At 41.4% G+C, this 20,884-nt stretch overlaps 1 protein-coding gene across 8 annotated transcripts in view; it reads right to left on the bottom strand.

Moving 5' to 3' along the window:
- Positions 1 to 284: 284 nt before the first annotated feature.
- Positions 285 to 20,884, bottom strand: part of abi3bpb (ABI family, member 3 (NESH) binding protein b) — a 35,450-nt gene continuing 14,850 nt past the window's right edge. Inside the window, exons 5-22 of one of the 8 annotated variants that reach the window (XM_080024453.1) lie at positions 19,830 to 20,011; positions 19,508 to 19,560; positions 17,352 to 17,391; positions 16,738 to 16,818; positions 16,433 to 16,507; positions 14,370 to 14,552; positions 14,045 to 14,125; positions 12,224 to 12,289; positions 9,514 to 9,582; positions 8,656 to 8,781; positions 7,715 to 7,804; positions 7,382 to 7,591; positions 7,092 to 7,194; positions 5,127 to 5,206; positions 4,768 to 4,797; positions 3,183 to 3,341; positions 2,750 to 2,872; positions 285 to 2,059 (exon numbers count right to left, since the gene is read on the bottom strand). In XM_080024453.1, the coding sequence (XP_079880579.1) occupies positions 1,944 to 2,059; positions 2,750 to 2,872; positions 3,183 to 3,341; positions 4,768 to 4,797; positions 5,127 to 5,206; positions 7,092 to 7,194; positions 7,382 to 7,591; positions 7,715 to 7,804; positions 8,656 to 8,781; positions 9,514 to 9,582; positions 12,224 to 12,289; positions 14,045 to 14,125; positions 14,370 to 14,552; positions 16,433 to 16,507; positions 16,738 to 16,818; positions 17,352 to 17,391; positions 19,508 to 19,560; positions 19,830 to 20,011 (1,867 nt within the window). In that variant the 3' untranslated portion in view covers positions 285 to 1,943. The remainder of the gene's footprint in view (positions 2,060 to 2,749; positions 2,873 to 3,182; positions 3,342 to 4,767; positions 4,798 to 5,126; positions 5,207 to 7,091; positions 7,195 to 7,381; positions 7,592 to 7,714; positions 7,805 to 8,655; positions 8,782 to 9,513; positions 9,583 to 12,223; positions 12,290 to 14,044; positions 14,126 to 14,369; positions 14,553 to 16,432; positions 16,508 to 16,737; positions 16,819 to 17,351; positions 17,392 to 19,507; positions 19,561 to 19,829; positions 20,012 to 20,884) is intronic. The other 7 variants (XM_080024455.1, XM_080024454.1, XM_080024456.1 and 4 more) reach the window with 7 other exon arrangements.

Below are 20,884 nucleotides of genomic sequence, written 5' to 3'. Positions count from 1 at the left end.
TCAAGAATTCAACAAAATGCAGAAATAAAAGTATAGAATAGATTGAAACTTAATTTTCCTACCATGCCTGCAAAGTTACAGTGTCAAAGGCCTGTTGAAATCATCCCTTGAATCTGATTGGAAGCAAACCGCTTAGGCTATTGAGTAATGCTTAATATTTTTCAAGTTACGTGCGACATACAGTTTTATTTCAGATTAGGGAACTCTTTCAACTGTGTCTGGAGGCTCTACCACTAAATGTATTTCATTATGAATTAAAAAGGAAAAAAAAACAAGAGACAGGGTTTTATTTTCTTAAAAAAAACTGCCGAAAACATCTTTATTGTTAAAAATCAATACAAGAATAAAAGTACATAGAACACATCCATCCATGCCTCATATTAACATACATTCTCATTTTAGACATGTGTGTTAAACCTGTGATCTCTAAGCATATTGGGGACAGGACTCGTAGCTGCTCCAAGTCTTTTAAAAGTCTCACGCTTCATGAAAGGCCCCACGTGCCGTCAGGCCAAGAGGCAAATAGCACCGAGGTAACCGTACCTGCACCGCATCCACGTACTCAATAACACAAAGCCCTTCATCGGATCAGTATTATTGCCTTTATTTCCACCCACTTTGCACCTCTAAATAGTGAAGCCACCTTTGAAAAAACATTGTAAAAGTTATTTTACAGGATGTGTATGCTTGGTGGTCTTGCTGGAAAGGTTTTGAGGCTACAACCCAGTGATGCATTTCATTTTTGGTCGGGCTGCCTAACGCCATTATATTTGGGTGAAAAGCTGGCATCTGTGAGACGGCCAGGCCGCTATAGGCTTTGCTGTATCAGCGCGTACAATCCAAGGCCACTAGAAGATGAGCACGCTGCGATAAAGCAGGGGTAATGTGAGCCAAATGCATTCACAAAAATGTATTGAAAAAATACATTCTCTCCATATACAGATAAAATACATTTTTGTCGTGCAAATTGCAAGTGTTTAGGGGCCTCTGAGCTTGTAGCAGAGGGCCGAGCATCATGAGAGCCGTGGACCTGTGGTGTGTGGACACAAACGTGCACTGGGCTGTCTGCGATGAATTTGACTGCACATTTATTCTGTGTGGGTTTTACCCATGTTTTACAGAACATCTACCACCTCTTACAAAATTGTGAATATCCTCTCACTGGGACATCCCAGTATCCATACACTAAATCATCAGCTGCCACCAGTAGCAGGCTGTGATTGCACTTGGCAGCTCCCAGTGTCCACTAGTTGCAGGCTGTGGTTATACTGGGAAACTCCTAATTTGTGTGTGTAAAATATGAAGAGTAAAATTTTAGATCAAAAACCTAAAACCTTGTTCAATAGTTTAAATGCTCAGGAAAACTAAGAATACTCTGGACCAAGCTTGACTCTGCAGATATAAAGTATTTCAATCCACACCAGCAGCAGGGACCTGCCGTTTAAGGTCCAGAAAACCGGTGACGCCTTCCCCGATAATTATGATCAAGAACCCTTTTGATAAATAACATGACACAAATGTAATGAAAATAGCATTTCCTGGGAGCCAGCTTCCCGTTATTTTGAAAAACAAAAAACAAAAAAACAAAAAACATCAGAGGTGAGCGTGCTGGCTCCCACTGCATAGCAACAAGATGTCCACGTACACGACTCTGTCTCGCTCATCACTCGTTTGATAAATAGGAAATAAGAATCGCGGCTGTGGTTTGGTACGTTGTATAAAAAACTGATATCTGGGTACACACTCCCTGAAGAATCCTCTGTACATGTATCTACAGCGCGGGGTTTGGAGCGACATCCAGGAGGAAGTGATCTAACCGATGGAAAGCAGGGCCTCCCATTTCCTGTCGCCATCCATGCCTGCGTGACTCTTTTTTTTTTTTTTCTTTGTCTTGTTTCTCTCTGAGGCTTCACCACAGAAGACCCCCTCGGAGGTTGGGGGTCCTACCATTTGCCGGGGATGGGCGTTCCGCATTCGTACCATGAAACATAGTTGACGTGGGAATTTCCTCCGATCTCCCCGAAGTGAACGGGCTCCTGTCTCATCGCTCGGTAGTAACCTGAAGGATGAAACAACCCATTTAGAACCAGCACAGTCTGACAGACTGATTTATAATACTAATGTGATATATATGATATATATGTGATATATACAGTATATATATATATATATATATATATATATATATATACACATATATATATATATATATATATATATATATGGAATACATATTAATATATGGAAGGCCAATGCCAATACTTTAGAGTCTGTATTTAACTTTTAATAGATAGATAGATAGATAGATAGATAGATAGATAGATAGATAGATAGATAGATAGGCAATGATAATAATAATAATAAAGTGATAAAAATAACAAAAGTAATAAGAAAAAGGAAAATGCCAATATGTAATAAACCAAAATGTTTAAAATTAACAATAACAACAAGGCAGAAAATGTGCAAATTTACAGTAGAAGTAATGATAAACAATAAACATCAACTTAAAAATGACAAAAAAAATAAAAATAAAGCAATAACAAAACAAAATAAAAAAGTAATGTATGTATCAATTTAATAAAAAATGTATTCTAATGTATGTACACATGTAATGTATTGTATTGTTGTCTCATGTAATTCTTGTTCTCTAGTTACATTGTGTTGATGTGCAGCTTTGTTGTTTCGTCCTCACGTGTACGTCACATTGACGTGACATTGCACTGACATAGCGGCAAAGCTTTTTTTTCACCTGCTCTGGCTGGCAGCTGGTCGGCTCTCAGCTGTCTCCCGGTCCGTCCGTCCAGGAAGGAATCTACAAACTGACAGTGATCCTCGCCAAAACCTGTCTGGTCCCCGATGTTGTAGAATTTACCTGAACAGCGAAATGGATTGAAAACACCCGTCGTCACAGCTTCACAGCAGTTACCGCGGCAGGAATGATTCTTATTCTAAGCCTCGGGCCAAAAACCAGTGGTAGGATGGATAGGTGGATGGATGGATGGATGAAAGAAAGATGGTTAGAGCAGGCCTGAAAGATTGGGTGGATGGTGGAAGGAAGTATGGATGGTTGGTTGGTTGGATGGATAAACGGATAGATGGGTGCAGATAAAAGACGTGATTTTAGCTTGTGAAAATAGCAAGCGTACGGATCATGGTCAGCAGGTTGAATGTGTTCGGCGTACCATTCAGAGTGTCGCTCAGGTAGATCTTGTACCGCAGCGAGTTGCAGAGTTGGACGCCCACAAACTTCCGGTACCAAGTCCGCTTGATGTACTGTTTCCCGTTACAGTCCGAGTAGGAGTCCGTCTTGAAGGGAAACTGGGTCCAGATGGCGTCTTTTCCTGAATGAATCCAACACAGAAAGACAGGACGTCAGACAAGACAAATGCTTTCCCCTGCCTGGCTCAATGATGGCAGCAAAATCACTGCCAGGGTTCGTGGGTCTGCTCCCTGTGTATCTAAGTCGGTAGAGCAAGGCACTTAGGCGTCTAGGGTTAGGGGCTCTATTAGGGGTTCCATCATTAGGGATTCTATCTATTACAGGGTTAGGAGTTCTATTCACGATGGGTAGAGCAAGGCACTAAGGCCTCCAGGCTTAGGGGTTCTATCCCCTCTGTTACAGTGAGTAGAGCAAGGCAGTAAGGCTTCCAGGCTTCGGGGTTCTATCCCTTCTGTCCCAGTGGGTAGAGCAAGGCACTAAGGCTTGCAGGGTTAGGGGTTCTACCCCCTCTGTCACAGCAGGTAGAGCAATGCAATAAGGCTTCCAGGGTTAAGGGTTCTATTGCACATGAAGTTCACTTCATCAGTTCTAGCCTCAACTCTACAGAAATCACAAAGTCCAATCCAGTTGACAGGAAGTGATGTCACCACCTGTTGTGCTACTCGAGTTAGAGAGCAAGTTAGAGAGCAAGCTTCACTGTCTCAACAGTTCAGCAAAGAAGGATGACTGTTGTCCAGTAAATTCCTTAAACATTCGTAAAAGAAGAGGTATTCGTAAAAGCTGAGGTATTCTGCAAATTTAAGCCTGCAGAGGAGAGAGGTGAGCTCTGCTCTGTGTCTTTCTGACTAAATGTTTGTCCTGGCTGCCGTGTGCGTGTGGATGTGGTGAAATCATTGGGTTGGTGTGGCATTGAAGCCAATGTCTTTACAGACTGCGCTGTGTGCCTGGCCACTCTCGGCTGGTAAAGCTGCTATTTCAGCATCAAATCCGCCCTCTGTGCCTGACAACCAAGCACAGAACCATGGTGCAGCTCTCACGCACTTGTAGTGCATGGTCTGAGAGCTGAAGCGAATGATGCCATTATTCATGGTTTACTTCCAGTGACACCTACTGTATTTTATGGTCTAGCTTGGTTAGGCTCCCGTATAACTGGATTTGAGTTGAGTGAAAGTTTAGTACCCGCCCACATCACCACTTAGATGGTTTCAGCACAGAAAACCAAATTGAAATCGGATAAAGTGTTCCAACTCCCTGTTTCTAGTCTCTTATGTTGACGTGGATGAGGCCAAATGAGCTGATTTGCGGTGCAAATGTATCAATAAAACCAAGATAAACCTGATAAAATGCAGTTTCAAATTCAAGGCTTAAATGTTTTTCCCCCTCTGGACTGCATGTAAGCACAGTTAGAAGCTGCAGCAAAGTGGTATGTTTCTCAATAGTCAAGTGTTCAGAGAGGTTGTTGCTATGAATAGTTCTAAGCGATGGAAACCAACATTTTAATAATGCTCATGCCCTGGACATGCTCAAGGTATAAAACCAAAACTTACCTGAAACATTCTCACTCACACGAGGGTCAGCTGAGAGCAATAGAGTGAGAGTGTGGGAGAAAGATATAAAGAGATTTCATATGTGAGACATTTGTTATTTGAGATACTTTTCAATCATGTTGGCAAAATTTCCATTTTTACACTGTGTGTATTTATAATGTATACATACTACTATGACAAAAATAAGCTATAATAATAGAGAATATTCAAAGTTAATCATGTCCATCTGACTCAAAGAGTACATCTAATAACTGTTAGAGTGCCATCTTTTAAAATCACATCTCATAACTGAATTTTACTAGATATTTACCATCTGCGTTGTTTTCATGTTGAATGGGAAGAGTAAATGTGACCAGTACCTGACTCTGTGCTGAAGTACACTGGATCACTTGGGGGGCCGGCTCCCAATTCATTCTTAGGCTTCACCTTAAACTCATAACTAGATAGATAGATAGATAGATAGATAGATAGATAGATAGATAGATAGATAGATAGATAGATAGATAGATAGATAGATAGATAGATGGATAGAAAAAACAAAGGAAACTTATTCAAATGGGAATCAAACTAAGAGTGCAGAGTAGAGAGAGAGTGGGGGGGGGGGTTGAGAGGGGGAAAGAGACAGAAAGAGAGATGGGGAGAGACAGAAAGAGAGAGAGAGAGGTACAGGGAGAGCCAGGCAAACCGAGGGAGGGAGAAGAAGGAAGAGAGGGGGGCATGAATATGTAGAGAGAAAGGGAGTTAAGAGAGCGAGAGAGATGGAGACAGAGTAGAAGATAACTGAAGGCGGTGTAGTTCAGTATCTATTTCTGATGAGCAAAGCAGGTATCACGGCTCTGAGATCCATTTCCTGTCGTCTCCGCAGCACTTCATGTCTGAATCCTCTGACCAGACGCTGCGCCCACCATCGCAGGAAGCAGCCCGAAGGTTCTGGAGACAGATCTGGTTCTTCTAACACACCATCTAACCTCTACTACTAACAGTTCTTCCCTTCCCTCCGTCTCTAAAAAAAAATCTGTCCATCCCTGACCCAGACAGAGGAGAAGACAGAGTCTTTATATGTCCATCTGTCTGCATCGGGCTTCACTCCTCTGAAACAAGCACATCTGCAAAACGTGCGCTTCGGTGGGAAACTAGACAACAATGCAATTGTTCTTCAGACATCTGTGTATTTTTTCAGCATCGTTCACATTTCGGGGTGTTTAGCACCGTTCCAAACGGAAACTCACTTGACTACCTGCGGGAAAACATAAACTGTTAACTCGATGTTCAGAAACACTGACTAAACGATCCATGGTATTGTCTACAACGGCTAGGAATAAAAAGACCTGCCGCCTCCTCTGCCTTCCTTCATGCCAAATAGCAACCCCCCGTTCTGGCTCATAAACGTGTTTCTGTCTCGCTGTTTGGACGGCTGAGAGTGCTGGCCAGTGGGCCGTGAGGGAGGTGAAACCCTGGCAGTCTTGGTAATCTGCGGACAGCTAAGTCCACAACGTGTGCTCTCCTCAGAGTCCTGCTCTTCTAAACCATGTTCTAGAGACAAAGAAGCTTTGAGATCTATATTGTACTGTGCCGGAGGGAGGCAGCGATAACACTTTTGAGGTTTGAGTCTTAAAATTGGAAGCATTGTCCCATACTGACAACCATTATGGACCCCATCGTTGCATTGCTCATTCAAACATAATGATTAACATATAACGGATACGTTCACTATTTTTTCAACTCAGGCCTCATTAAAATGTTGGTTCCCATCATTATCATTCCCATGCCGACTGTCTTTGAAACCACTCTGCTGCAGCTTCTCACTGTGCTTACTGTACATCCAGTCCAATGGGGCAACTCACATTATAGTCACAGTGCATTATTTGAACATGTTTTGAATAACAGTAATATCACTTTTTTATTTAAAAATACTTTTTGCAATTGCTGCAGTACATCTAAAACCTAACATTGCCAGTAGGAAGCGGCACAACCTTCTGTTTATATTATCTTGTGGAAGCACCGATACAGCCAAAAGGGCCGATTTGCAGAAATGTGAGTAAGTAAAAACCTCCTCGCAGTTCACAATTTATTTTGTGTAACATATAAACACTGTCAGACAATATTGTGAGATTCCTGTTTGTAAAAAGGAAATGCAGCATTCTTTTTTGGCCTTAAATCTTTGCCTTGTTGAGCTGCGTTTCAGCACAGTGACAAGCTGCAGCAGAGTGGTAGGTTTGGTAAGCATTCAGTGAGGTTGAGCTATAAACAAAAAGAGATGATGGGAACCAACATTTTGAACAAAGCAGTCATCTAAGAAGCAGCCACCCATCCCTCCACGGTACCTGCTCTCTGGTTTGAGGTTTTCCACGGTGGCGTGGGTCAAGTTGGTTGTCAGAATGGACACCTTCTTTTCATCCTCCTTGTCTGTAATGATGACTTCAAAATCTGGGAAATCATAGGGATAACAGCATCACTACATCATCCTTCTAGATGTCTGTTTGGCGGGAGATTTTGTTTTTTTATTATTTTATAGTATACTAAGGTTAAGTGTTGGTTACTTCATAATTTTTGTAACGCACCATTGGTGGGTGGTAACAAAATTGTAAAAATACAGAAATCGAAATCGACCTACCGGTTGTGTCATTATCGTTTTTCTCCCAGTCCAAGATGATGAAGGAGGGACAGCCTTCCACTGTCACCACCGTCAGGTTGGAGGGTGGAGATTTCGGCGGAGCTGTGATGTTGGACTCGCTGGGCTCGTCCACGGGGAAGTAGTTGAGGGACGTGGTGATGGAGCACGGCTCGTCCGGCTTCTTGTCGGTCTTGTAGATGACATGAGGAGCTGCAGGGGACAGACGGAAGGAGAGTGTCAGGGTTAGGTGTTCCATTCCCTGTTTCTCAGTGGGTTGAGCAGGTCACTAACAGGTTCTACATCCTGATCACAGGCATTGCGGTTGTTCCTTACCGACGAAGCGCTTCTTCCCCACGGCGTCGACGTCCGAGGCCGGCTGCGAGCTGAACAGGTCTGACTCTTCCCAGTGTTCGAATCGACTGGCTGGAGGGATAGTGGAAAAATGTTTAAATCAGACAGCATAAATAAACCTCTGGGTAATTTCTGTCAACAATATTTTCAACCATTGATTGGAATAGCGCTTGACTGTTCTATGTACTATTCTCAACGTGTTCACAATGCAACAAAGAATGTGGGAACGAAGAATGGAGCAACATTTTTTTGGCCTGTCGTGTACATACAAAATAAATGCAATTCAGTCGAAATACAATAAATAAAACTTTGAATAAAAGTTATAAACTCTTGGTCTAATATGACCACATTCTATCATCATTTCTGCCACAGATTGTTACACAAATACTATTTACATTACATTAAATTATGTAATTTAGCAGACACTTTTGTCCAAAGCGAGCTACAATAATATGTCATATTTTGTAACATATTGTAATGTGTATTGTCATATGTTAATATTTAATGTGTTGAAAGTACATGTAAATATATATAAGGACAAAGTGCAAATTTTCTTCAACAATACATCACAAAATGTAATGACTGTATGTCACCATTTATTGATTGTCCATTCAGATGTATTTTTAAATATTACTAAATAATTTCAAAGAAAAAACATAAATTGCAGCAAAAATCTCTATTTCACAATATATGGCAGTTATATTATTAATGATATTTTGTAATAAATATTATAATAAAGATGAACTACTTGCAATGTGTTATATACTGTACATGTGTTAAAAGTTATAAATATTACATATAACACTGATATCAGTGTTATGTGTAATTAAATGCTGAATCTATTTTGAGAACAGCATTAAACAGACACAGTGTACAAAGTGTAGTGATAGCATTATGGTCTGTTGGATGGAGGGTTCTGTTACCGCTGATGACAGGAGTGGCGGTGGTCGTCCGTTTTGGCTCTGGCTTGGCGGGCTTCGCTGTTACCGCCGGGAACTTTGGCTTCAGAACTGGCAACTTGTCTGTCTGCTTCAAGTTGTTCACCTTATCTACAGGAAACAGATATACAGAACTGTACAACAGATAGACAGGTAGCGAGACAGATATCCATAATTACCCAAAAAACAGATTTCCATAATCAATTTTATATGGTTTTTGTTATTATGTTATTATGTATTTTATTTGCTTGTTTAATCCCAGATGGAAACCTTGTAACTACATTTTCTGCATTTTTTATTTTTAAATTTAGGATCATCTTGCTGTCACAACTCATCATTTCAAGACCTCTATTCCAATTAAATTGGACCAGAATTGTTATTTGTTTTATCTTTTTTTTTTTAGTTACCCAAATTTGACTCTACGTAAAGATTTTTATATGTACAAAGCAGTGTGTTGGGTTATAGCCATATTATGATTTGATTATTGTTAACATAAACACAAAATAAACTTCATCAAAAGTGTGTTTATTTGATATTATTGCCATTTATGTACACTTGGGAATCTATCATAGGGGGCAATTTAATCAAACATTAAGGTTTTAATAAGAATGGTTTAAAATTAAGTGACACAACCATAAAATTAAATCCAGCTCAGCAAATTCTTGATTGGCTCTGAACTCTGTTTTATTTAATCCCCTTTTGTGAAACCCAAATCTTGGAGTGTTTCCTTCTCGCTGAAATTTGATACAAGGTTTTCTTACGACAGTGACTTGACGTCATCAAGAACCCCAGTCTGCCCAGGTTTGGGTTTGACGTTAATTAATAAATAATAAGTGTCTTTACCCATTTCACCAGGTTTCCCCACCAGGTTGGTTTTCTTGTTGACGGGGATGGAGGGCCGAGCGAGAGATCCTGCATCGGGGTGAGAAAAACAGGTCTGCATGGTAAACTTGTAACAGCTCAGTCTTTTCAAGTCAGCAACCTCAGCCTGTGTCAAATCTAGATACTGTAAAACAGTGGAACACTCCTTTACCCCCACTTAACCCCTCAAGACACCGAGTGGACGCCCACCTCTGACCCGAGACATGGGGAGGATCTGCATGCAACATACAGTATCTATATAAGGAGAGAAACTCATAGGGCTGTCATATGGAGACATACTCCTAATTCACTGGAAAATCATCCGCTATTCCACCTGATTTATGACCGAATGCCTGTTTCCAAATGAACCTGAAAAACATTGACAGTCCTTTTTTTTTTAAATCCGGGAGATTCTAAGCATCCTTTAAAACTCTTCGAGGAAATTCAGGGCAAAATCTGCACCTAATTACGGAGCCCTTCTTGTTCTTGGAGAGGGCAAATTCTTCCCAATCAAGGAATAGGTCCGGTTCCAAAACTAAATAGAATAAATGCAAACTCAGAACATAAAAGATGAAGGAGCCCTGAAAGGTTTTTTTTATCTGGGTAATGTGAAACAATACAGTCACATTCCTCTCAATCAGCTCCATGTAAATAGCGACTCTGGCAGGAAGATGGAAGTTTTGCCTATAGCACTGCTTTGGCAAACCCTTCTATTTTCGCGGGGACATGGTTCTCTTCAAGCCAAAAATACAAGGACTCAAAAAGCTTTGATTTCTTTCCATATAAAAACGGTCAGAGCCCGGAGCTGACTACTCTCACTGGTGTTCCAGGAAAACTACGAAGAGAAGTATTCAATGTTTCGCAAACTGTGTACAGGGACCTTGAACTGACCGAGAACCTTGAACCTGAGACGATGAACAACAATGTTCCGACAGGTAACAGAGAGAGCAGAAACAACGCAATGTGAAATTACACGTGAATTCCACAGTCACTTTCAATCATATCACTGCAGCATCACAGCGCAGTAAGACATGGAATACATGCTTGGCATTATTTCTTTGTCATATACACAGCTCTGAGAGAAAAAAAAGCATAGAGCAGTTTCTGCATTTGGGCCAAGTTGCTGAAGTTGCCATCTGCAGCGTTCTGATTGTGCGTTGGTTTTCTAAACATTGGCACCTAAGTAGCAACGTGCCGCTTGTCTAAATCTCAAAGCATCGCACAAAGTCAACGCTCACAATCAAGCAAGAAGCAAATCAGCTCAAGCACATGGCCTCCACCCAGGAAAAAAACGACCAAAATAGCTCCTGTGGTCCAATCCAAATTGCAAATTTGTCACAGGGCAGCGCTAAAAGAGCAGCTTGTTCCTTCAGCCCAGAAAAAGCGCAAAGCTCTGCACTGGCACCGGCTAAGACCAAAAGTTCTCAGAAGTTATCGTTATGATCAGGAGTACGACATACTTTCCTCTCGGAGAGTATTTTCCGAAAGGATCTGCCGAGGCCTTTGGCCCCGAAGCGTGCATCCTCTGAAGCTTTTTGACTCTGGACATTCCGCACAGTTCGATCACGCTGCCCTCGCGGTCGTGCAGATTGAACTGGGCAGTCAGCGCATGGTGCATGGACGGACTGAGGTCATGCTGTTACCAACCATAGAAGCGCTCTTCACTGGTGGGCCCTGAGCGACCAAACCCCCCTGGAAGTGAAGCTTTCCTGCTTTCCAGCAATGTGTGGTTCACTGCAGCAGGATACGCACCAGGATTAAAACCCTGTCTTGCATTATCTTTCTCGACTTCTTATTTAAAACTGATGTCTTTTGAGTTTTCCACTGTTTTTCATCTTCTTCTAAGCTCAGCCGTGGACTTTCCACGTGGCTTATATAGGTTGAGGTTGTCTAGTTGAAGATGTTCTATGACTTTAACTGAGAACAGCGGATGCACAACATATGGAAAATGGATGGAAGCACACACATCTTGCATAATGTGAAGTCTGTGGGACATATCTAAGAATATATAACCTGGTAGGTACCAACAAGACCTGAATGATACCAACTTTAACATCTTATGATGTATGATGACATGAAGATACAGAACTTCAGGTGGCAGCTGTGACTTAATACTTTCAATAACTTTTCATATTTCAGAAGGTAGTCCAAAGAGAGAAAATAAATATTGCTTAAGTTGTAATTAATGTTGCTAATGACTACAGAGACAACAACACAAAGTCAAATAGCCTTTCATCTGTTGTCCAGTCCAGAAGTTCCTGGAAGATCTTAATGAAGCTGTTTAAGTCTTTTTTTTTAATGTACAAATACAAACAGTGACAGCACAGACCACAAGCCCCAGTAAACCCCATCCCCACCACCACCACCACATTAAACACAAACACAGGACACATCTCTTCTGGAACTGGCGTTACATAACTCCTCAAATAATCAAGGTGATTATCTGAAGTAGTGCCAGAAGCTTTGCTGAAATCTGCTTCCGTGCGGAATCAGCACAAGCCTACAAGGACGGACAAGACTGATGGAGTGAAGGATGGAGAGGTGGAGGAGAAAATGGAGGTGAGACGGCGTCAACAAAACAACACAGATAGACAGAGCAACACCAACGTAAGCTGCGATGAGGATGAAGATGATGATGACTTGGGGTTAATGATGACGGGTAAAATCAGGAGACAAAACAAGCTCTTTTTACCCAATCGCGGGTGGGACCAGATGGCTGGTTTGGGCAGAGCAAAGCCCCTGTGATGCTCTCTGTTGGCTGGAGAGAGAGGAAGGGCGGTTAGAATGAGGAAAAGAACAATGTCACATCATGAAGGCTGCACCAGAACCATTTGAGTTAATCTCAAACTCCAGCAAAGTTCAAAAAACAGCAACCAAAAATCTCATCTTTAAGACGGGGAAGCAGATCTGAAATTGAGGTGTAATCATTTATGTGCGTTTATGCGTATGAATCTACATTAGAGAGCTAGGAGTTCTTGGATTCTTTCTAGCAACTGGGAAGCGTCCAAATGACATTTTAACCTCTGAAATCCTTTGATAATGAAGCTTAAAATTAACTCATATGGTTCTGAATCTGAAGTTCTGAAGGCGAACACCCCCTTGTCAATTGCAAAAGAAGATTCAAAAGCTTGTAAAAATTATCCAACAGGGCAAAACCCAAACAAAAAAGTGCAAATTAATTTGACTGTTTGATGTAAAGCACTGTATTTAGTTGTTTCCCTTAAAATTGGAGTGAATAGTGCAAATGATTCAAGACAGAACCGACGAAAAGTGATATCGACATCAAACAAATCCAACAGTCCGATATCAACGAGCGCTAGTGACGGCGAACACAGAACAGATGCCTGTGACTAACGCTAAACTCCAACCTGACATGGTCTGTCAAAGTGTGACCAATTGCTCTCTGCATGGCGTGATTTGAAACCAAGCCTCCAGAGGCCAAAACGACTCTGCAAAATGTGATTTCTACATAGTTATGACAACATTTTGGGTTGATTTGGCTGAAATGGGAGTACATTATTAAAAAAGTCCAACCAACCAACCTAAAGTGGGGGGGGGGGGGCGGTATGGAAGTATTTGGATGTAGGATAGAGGATGTAACGAGTGAAAACTGTTCTGTTCCCGCCAGATGTCCCCGAGGTCAGAGATCAGCTACTGGGTCTAGTGGGAGAGTAAGGCTGTTGAAAGCCATTGGGGAGGGGGTTTCTTGATGTAGGCCTCATGGGTCTGGCAATCACTGGGACTGCAGAGCCATAGGGCTGCACCCGCAAAGACGGGACAACATTTCTCTCGCTGCCTTGACCTAGGAGATGAAAAACATGGTAGGGCCTCTGTCACAAAGAGCTTGTTGTGTGCACCTCTGTTGGTGAGTTGGTGGAGAAGGAACACTCGAAGCAACGGGCAACAGCCCAGAGCAGGGAGGTTAGTGATGGAGGATAACTTAAACGGTCTTTTAGTAAAGCTATTCATGTTCACTTATTCCCAACAGTGGAAGTAAGTATAACACTTCTCACTCAATCTCCACACAAGTCCTCCTCAGGTTTATCAGGGAATAAGCACTCAGGAAAATATCCTACCCTGCAATTTAATCTGGCCAATGCTACTTAACAGAGACAATTTTACCTAATTGAATTTATGAAATTATACTCTTAAAAGCTTTAAATAAAAAAGCTGTTATTAAAAAGCACACAATCCTTAGAAAATCAGTCATATAAGCCGAAGATGAGTATTGGCAGCGTCACGCAACCATGACTGTAATAATGTGTGTGACATGCAGACACTGGACGCTAAGATGGATGACATGTGGGCATTTGCAACAAACAGCTCCAATCTTGGAGCGGCCATTCCTGTTAAGAAAAAAAAAACTGGCACTTGGCTGGATGGATGACTGGAAAACAAGATGTTATGGCTGCAGACATAGACTTCACACGGTACAGCAGACACAGACAGAAAGAGCGGCACAGGGCTGGAGAAACAGGAAGCGCAAGCATTCCTTTGATGAGGTCATTATTACCCCAGTTGTTATTATTTTTGGCCCTCTCATTGGCCCAAGCAGTTTTCAGATACGAAGAGCCCTCCTGTGATTTGCTGAAAGCTGTGAGGGAAAAAGAATATTTAAGTGTTTTGCAGAAGACACCGTATTGTCTATTTTAATCCGAGAGCTCATGGAGAGAGCCCACTGAAGCCCAAAAGATGGCATGAGGGCGTAGAGCATCTTTGAAAACAGTTTACAAAAATAGTCGGTTACAACGACTGTCCACACCGTATTCGATCCTGTCATAAAACAAATTAAAAACTGAAGGGAAAACAAGCAACGGAAGTTAAAAGTTGGAAATTACCAGAAGGATTATGAGGTTTCACTGTTGCTCTAGTGGGGGCACTGGGCTGGTGCTGTCCGTGAAGTGAGTCACCATTTGCAGGTGACTTACGGGCGGTAGGGGCTTTGGTGGGCAGGAGTTTAGGGTGGACAGTAGGACCTTCTGCAGGTGAGCTGGTGTCATTTCTAATACTGTTCCATTTTTCTGGAGTGAGGAAAACATAGAGGTACATTGATTTGGGGGACAGGATCATTAAGTATTGCCAGATATCATCAAATTAACCAAGTGTGTTCTTTTGTTATCGGTAAACGACTCTGGAAGTCGGTTCATCTTGGTGTCGGGAATCTTGAAGACATTAACACTGTCATGTGCATGTCTTCAGTTCAAACCAAATTCAAATGATAGCTGTTTGTGAATTTACAATACATTTAGCAGAATTGATCAAAGGTTTTGTCCCCTAATCTTGTACCTCACAGAAATATCGGAAAGTCCAGAAGACACTGTGACTGTAAAGACTTTAAAGAGAGCGAGGAGGAGTCATATTTGCAGATCGACTTAGGTCGCCTTCCCCCTGGTGGGAAATTTAAACCACGTCTGTGTCTGGACTCACATGCTGTCTTATCATGCACTGACCCCGCAGCGCACTGACTTCATATGGCCAAAACTCTGAGACATTGATGAAGCGATGGATGTGTATGCTGATAAAGACACGGAAAGATTGAAGTGAGAGGGAGAGATCGTAAAGATGAATATCAGGAAGGAAGCAAGGGTCTATTTTAGTTTTTTTCCCATCATGGGATAAATCCCACCAATTAAGTACTCTTCACATGTTTATAAATCCCTGATGAAACGGTGGATGTACGAATGCCACAATTTACTATTGTGAGTGTCAAACTGGCATTTAAACAAGTCCCTTCCAGGTTTCTCTGCAAAAGAAGCTTTTGCGCATTGTAATATTGCTCATAAATTACTGTAGAGTGCTGCAATTCATCTTTGTTCTTTGTCCATTACAAGATACACTATCCATTGAACTCTACAAGCTACAGATGGGTTTCATTACATCTGATAGAAATCCCCATTGAATGGGCCTCTTACGGAAGACAATAATGGATACTTAAAAGATAGAGAAGAGAAAGAATAGATTGATAGGCAAAAAGAGGTGTCGATTGGCCACAGATGCAAAAATGCAGGAGCCATGGCTCGCGGCGTCACATTGTTGTCTGCCTTAGTGCACCGGCCGAGCATTGTTCATACGCACAACTAGCTGTGGGTGCTCTCGACGGCAAAATACATTTAGAGTCTTACACCTACGTGCAGTTGTCTCCAGGGGTCTGAGTCATTTGCAAGGATACTTCTTTGTAGCATAGGACACATCCTAGTTAGGTACCTCAATTTGACCATAATTTCAAGGAATCATCGGATGGTTCTGTGCGGGCGCTAGTGAACAAAAGCAAAACAACCCTTATTACTGGTTGTTATAATACCTTAAAGAGACTTTGTTTCAGGCCTTAAACCCCAAATCCAAGTGGACGGACAAATAGATGTCCATAGCTGGATGTCCAAATGTTGGAGGGTAAAGCATAGTCGTGACAGTCCGTTTATAAGGCCTTTGGTTGGAGTAGGTTTGGCCTGTGCACACTTAGAGTTTCATTCCACATTAGAGGTTCCCTGGCAACCAGAGGGACATTTGGGCTACCTTATGAGATGTCTGGGCTCCCATAGGGGATGTTTGGACTCCCATACGAGATGTTTGGGCTCCTTACGAGATGTTTGGCTCCCATACAAGATGTTTGGGCTAACTTACAAGATGTTTGGGCTACCTTACGAGATGTTTGGGGTACGAGCATGTCCTTCCTAACCAGGTACCAAGGTTAAAGGACGTAAGCTTGCAAATAGACCCAATGCCGCTCGTTGACTTTCTAAACATAACAAAAGACTCAAGGCATGCCAACATGCAGCCAATCAGAACATGTGCTGTTCCTAGCCAGCAGCGTCATGGAACTCAGCAAAGCAGCTGGAAATTCACTGCAAATAAAGCTGTACGGCTCAAGATACAAACAAGGAAGTAAGGGTCTCTCTTTTACCCCTTGACAACTGAGGCCATTTAGGCTCTGTGGAACCCAGCAGGCGAACAATCTCCTGACGGCCCTCAGGTGGTGCTGCGGAACATAATATACCATATTTTATGAGAAGGAAACACATAAAAACATGCAAAAAGTAAAAATAGGCGAGGAAAAAAGGGTAAATGTTGAGTTTGGCGGGAAAGGTGGTCAGGTGCAGTTGGCGCCTTTGGGCCAAAAAACGCCTCAGTAAACCTAAACAGAACCAAAGAAAATGTCTGGAAAAGAGTTGTTTTTGTTTTATGAAAGAATGAAGAATGAATAATCACCGAAAGAGGTCCGGGGAGCTCCTGGGAAAGCCTGATTTTTTAGCAGGGGAGAGAGTCTAGGCTGTGTCCGGTTGTTGAGAGCTGGAACAGGAAAAGCATTAGACACAAGATCACATTGAGCAGCAGAACGAGTCAGACTGTACACAGAAAAAGTCATTTGAATAAGTAATTTAATAAGCTGTGAGTTGTTTTTATTAATGACTAAAAACATATCCAAGGTCTAACAGTCGCCTGGAGGGTTTAATAGGCCCTGCTTCTTGGCATCGGTTCAGATTCACAGGATTTGTGAGACTTTAAAAAGCGTAATTTTGTTTCAGTGGTAAATAATTAAGTTTTGATCAACTGAAATGACTGAATTCAAAAACAGCGGCTGTGTCAGGTGGTCTGGAAACAAACACCACGTTGTGAAATATCAGCCGCAAGCTGCTCCCACGTCTTTTACAACCGGTCTGGACACGCTGCAGTGTTTTACCGCCTTACGTGTATTATAGGTTTTTTTTTATTATCATTTTCTCTAGAAAACAGATGGACCCAGCAAAACATGCTGTATGTCCGCTCTGTATTTGCGTCCGCCGCCGAAAAACAGCAAAGAGAGAGGACGCAGGGAATCTTACCGGGACGAGGTGGAAATATCGCACGAGGTCCAATGGGTTTCTGAAAACAGAAAAGTAACATGTGGAACATTCAAAATAAATGAAAAGGTTGATTTCTTAAGTCATAAGTCATTATGTGGTGGGGAAATGCACAGTTGTAATGTCTTTATATTATGATATGACTGTATTATGATGTGAACTGTTATTGTATTGTCATTGTAACATTGCATGTACTGTATCTCTGATGAAAGCTGAGAGAAAAACTTTGTTTTGTTTTGGAATTATTATTTAATTTAATTATTGAATTTCCCCCAAATTCCCCTTTAAAATCCACCCTGATAACTTGCTTCCTGATATTTTAAAATTTGATTTATTTTTTCATTTATTTTCATTTTTCATTTATTTATTTTTTCATCTTTGTCATTATTATTTTTTTTAATCAAATAAATAATCAATAAAAAGTCAGTGGATAACTAGTTCAGCGGAGGACTCGGGTCAGTCGTAATTTCTGGGGACATTGACAGATTGGGTGTTTTAACGGAGTGGATGTTGGGAGTTTTAACGTCTTTCTCCCACTGCAGATGAAACTAATGTGCCCTTGACCTCTGACCTGTAACGTCCATTGGAAGAGGCATTTGGCAGGGCGCATATGTTCATCAGCCGATCAAAACAAGACACCTAGTACACTAAAGACTTGCACGTGTTACCACCCCTCCAAAGTTGTCCAAATCAGTTGACCTTATTTTGGTAGCTCTTTTAATTACTGAGATAAATAAGGCTTCGAAGGTGACCTCTAGTCAGGGTTCAAAGATCAATATCTCAGTTTAGGGTCCACTGAAATCTCTCAAATGTATGTACTGTACATTAGCCTACAAGATGAGACCTTCCCAAAAATGTGTTTAGTTTTGTTCTACGACAAAGTAAAAACAAAATCCAACCCTGCCACCGCAGTGGGTTGCCAAATCTGGATTCCCAGACCATTAACATTCTAAATGGAACAAAATTTGATGATCTTTTTTTTTGTCTTTGTTGTAGAACAAAACCAAACGCAATTTTGACAGGTCTCATCTTGTAGGTTAACAAATGTTATCAGCAAATGCTGATGCAGTTACATTGCATCTATGAATGAAATTCATGGCTTTAGTGTACGTATCTGTGCCCTGCGCCTTCCCCATGGCCAAAGTCTATGAAAATGTCCCCATTCAAATGAATTTGTTTAAATTTCGTTATGTGTTTGTTTATGTGAAAAAAGTCGGACAGTAGTACTCCGGGACACGATTCAATAGGTTAATACAACATTTTTTTGACTATGAGCACGAAAAAGCGTGAGACCAGGTTGCACACACCTGTTGAACTTAATTCCTCTCTTTCAATTCTGCACTGTCAATTATTTTCTTTCACCTCATTTCAGCAACTTTTCAACTTTATCAACTTCAACTATTATTTCATCTTGTGTACGTAGGTTGTTTTTTATTACTATACAATTATAATTGTATAATTCATTTTGGGACATGACCTTTTTATTGTTCCAGTTTTATCATTTTTATCTTTTATCTTTTTTCTTGTTTTTCTGTTCTTTTTCTGTTATATCTGTTGCTTACCATTATTAGGTTAAGTGTATATTGGCAGATTTTTTTTATTGGGTACAGTTAACTCTACCCACCTTAACCTCCACTGTCATATCAGATGTTCCTCTCACCTGGAAGGTAACTCGACAAACCACGACCAAGAAACAACCACCTGGCTGCTGTTTCATCTGAACCCGTTTCTACACAAGAACTGTCAGTGTGGGACTGACTGACAAAGCCATATACAGATAAATTGGATTATTAATTTCTGGGGATTTTTCTTTATTTATTGTTTACTGTTACGTTTTAATTTTTTTAATTTTTTACCAAATGTTGGTTGTATATTTACATGTTTGTCATTGGGTTTATTGTACATTTCCAAATTTTTACTGTTTAATGTTTATTTTTAGGTTGATTATTCTGTTTTATTGTTACGCTTATTTGATAGGTCATTGTCCATAATTTTAGGTTTATTGTACATTGCCAAATAGTTCTCATTTATTTTACAGGTTTGTTGAATTGTTGTTGTTTTTTTGTTAATCTTTCTGTTTATTGTATATGACTCAACTTGACTTGTTTTTTTTTAATGGATTGATACCAACTACACACCAGTGGCTTGGCCAGAGGATTCCGGAGCTTGTGGGGCTTCTGTGCACTCTTATCTGTGGAGGAAAGAGAAACAAGGAGTGAGTCTCTGCTTTCTGACTTTCTGCATAATTGTTTATAAAAATGATCGTGATAAGACTAATGTAAAGGCAATTAATTCCATCAAAACCATTACTTTTAATAAGGTGGAACATTTCCAACTGGCGATCCTTCTACTGGCGCACATGACATCATTTATCTCTTCTATGTTCTCTTTCTTACATACTTCATCAGACCCCCATCGGCTCAGAGACAAACTCCCAGGAGCTGAGTAAAAACTACGAACCACCCATGTTGGTGTTGTGGATGAGCGGCTTGCTCCACATGCTGCTGCGGTCGTCCTTGTTGGAGCGGATGCCAAACTCGTACGGCGTGTTGGGCTTCAGATTGTCCACCACTGTGTCGCTGGTCGGGCAGGTCTGGTAGATCCACTTCCTGTTCCTCTCCCGGTACCGGATGGTGTAGAAACTGCAGACACACAGCGGGGAATTCAGTGAGAAACAGGGATGAACAAAAAAAAAGTTGGGCTTTTGGTTGGTTGACCTGGGAAGCTCCCAGTAGTGAAGTTTGACTATTTGTTGAGATTCGGTTCCTGATGAGTCACTCACATTTCATTTACGAGTCACTCACTTTTGATTTAGGCATAATAATGTAAATATAGATAAAGAAAGTACAGACGACCAATATCCTAATGTAAATCAGTTACATTCAAAATGAATTATGGCAAAAGCCCCCACCACATTAGTCGCAAACGAAGCGAACAAAATGAAAGAACGACTCTTTTGTCAGGAGTGAGTCCCGACTCCCGATGCATTGGCTACGAACTGATCATTTGCGAGTCTCGCATCATCACTATCTCCCAGTCACCACCAGTAGCAGGCTGTAGTTGTTCAACACTACACTTCCATGCACGCCCATCGCACCTCTTACATCTGGTCAAGTTTTTGTGTTTCATTATGTTATGAATTTGGACAATACCCAATGCAATTTAATAAAGTATTGACACGCTTCATCATGTTTCCCTTCACATGGTAAACTCTATTGACTTCAAGTGACCCGTCACTCCTCTTGTTATTGTAGAACATTTTGAATGCAACTGTCCATGGGCAGTACTGTATACTGTATATATGCAGTATACTCCAAGTTGTGAGTTTGCGGCAAGGTTCCATGGGGCCATGAAAGAGACAGCCGGGGGAGGGGGGCGGGGTCAAGGTTTCCAAAAAGTCTACTCCCACCCGGTGGAGGGGGAACAGTTTCATTTTGGATGTATCACCGAGGGCCGGAGAAAGAGCAGTACTCTGCCGGAAACACATGTCAGGGTGTCCCGGTGGGGCTTATCTC

Source organism: Zeus faber (genome assembly GCF_960531495.2).
Source record: "Zeus faber genome assembly, chromosome: 2".
NCBI lineage: Eukaryota > Metazoa > Chordata > Actinopteri > Zeiformes > Zeidae > Zeus > Zeus faber.
The sequence above is the reverse complement of the archived record's forward strand: the minus strand, read 5'-3'. Positions and strand labels throughout refer to the sequence as shown.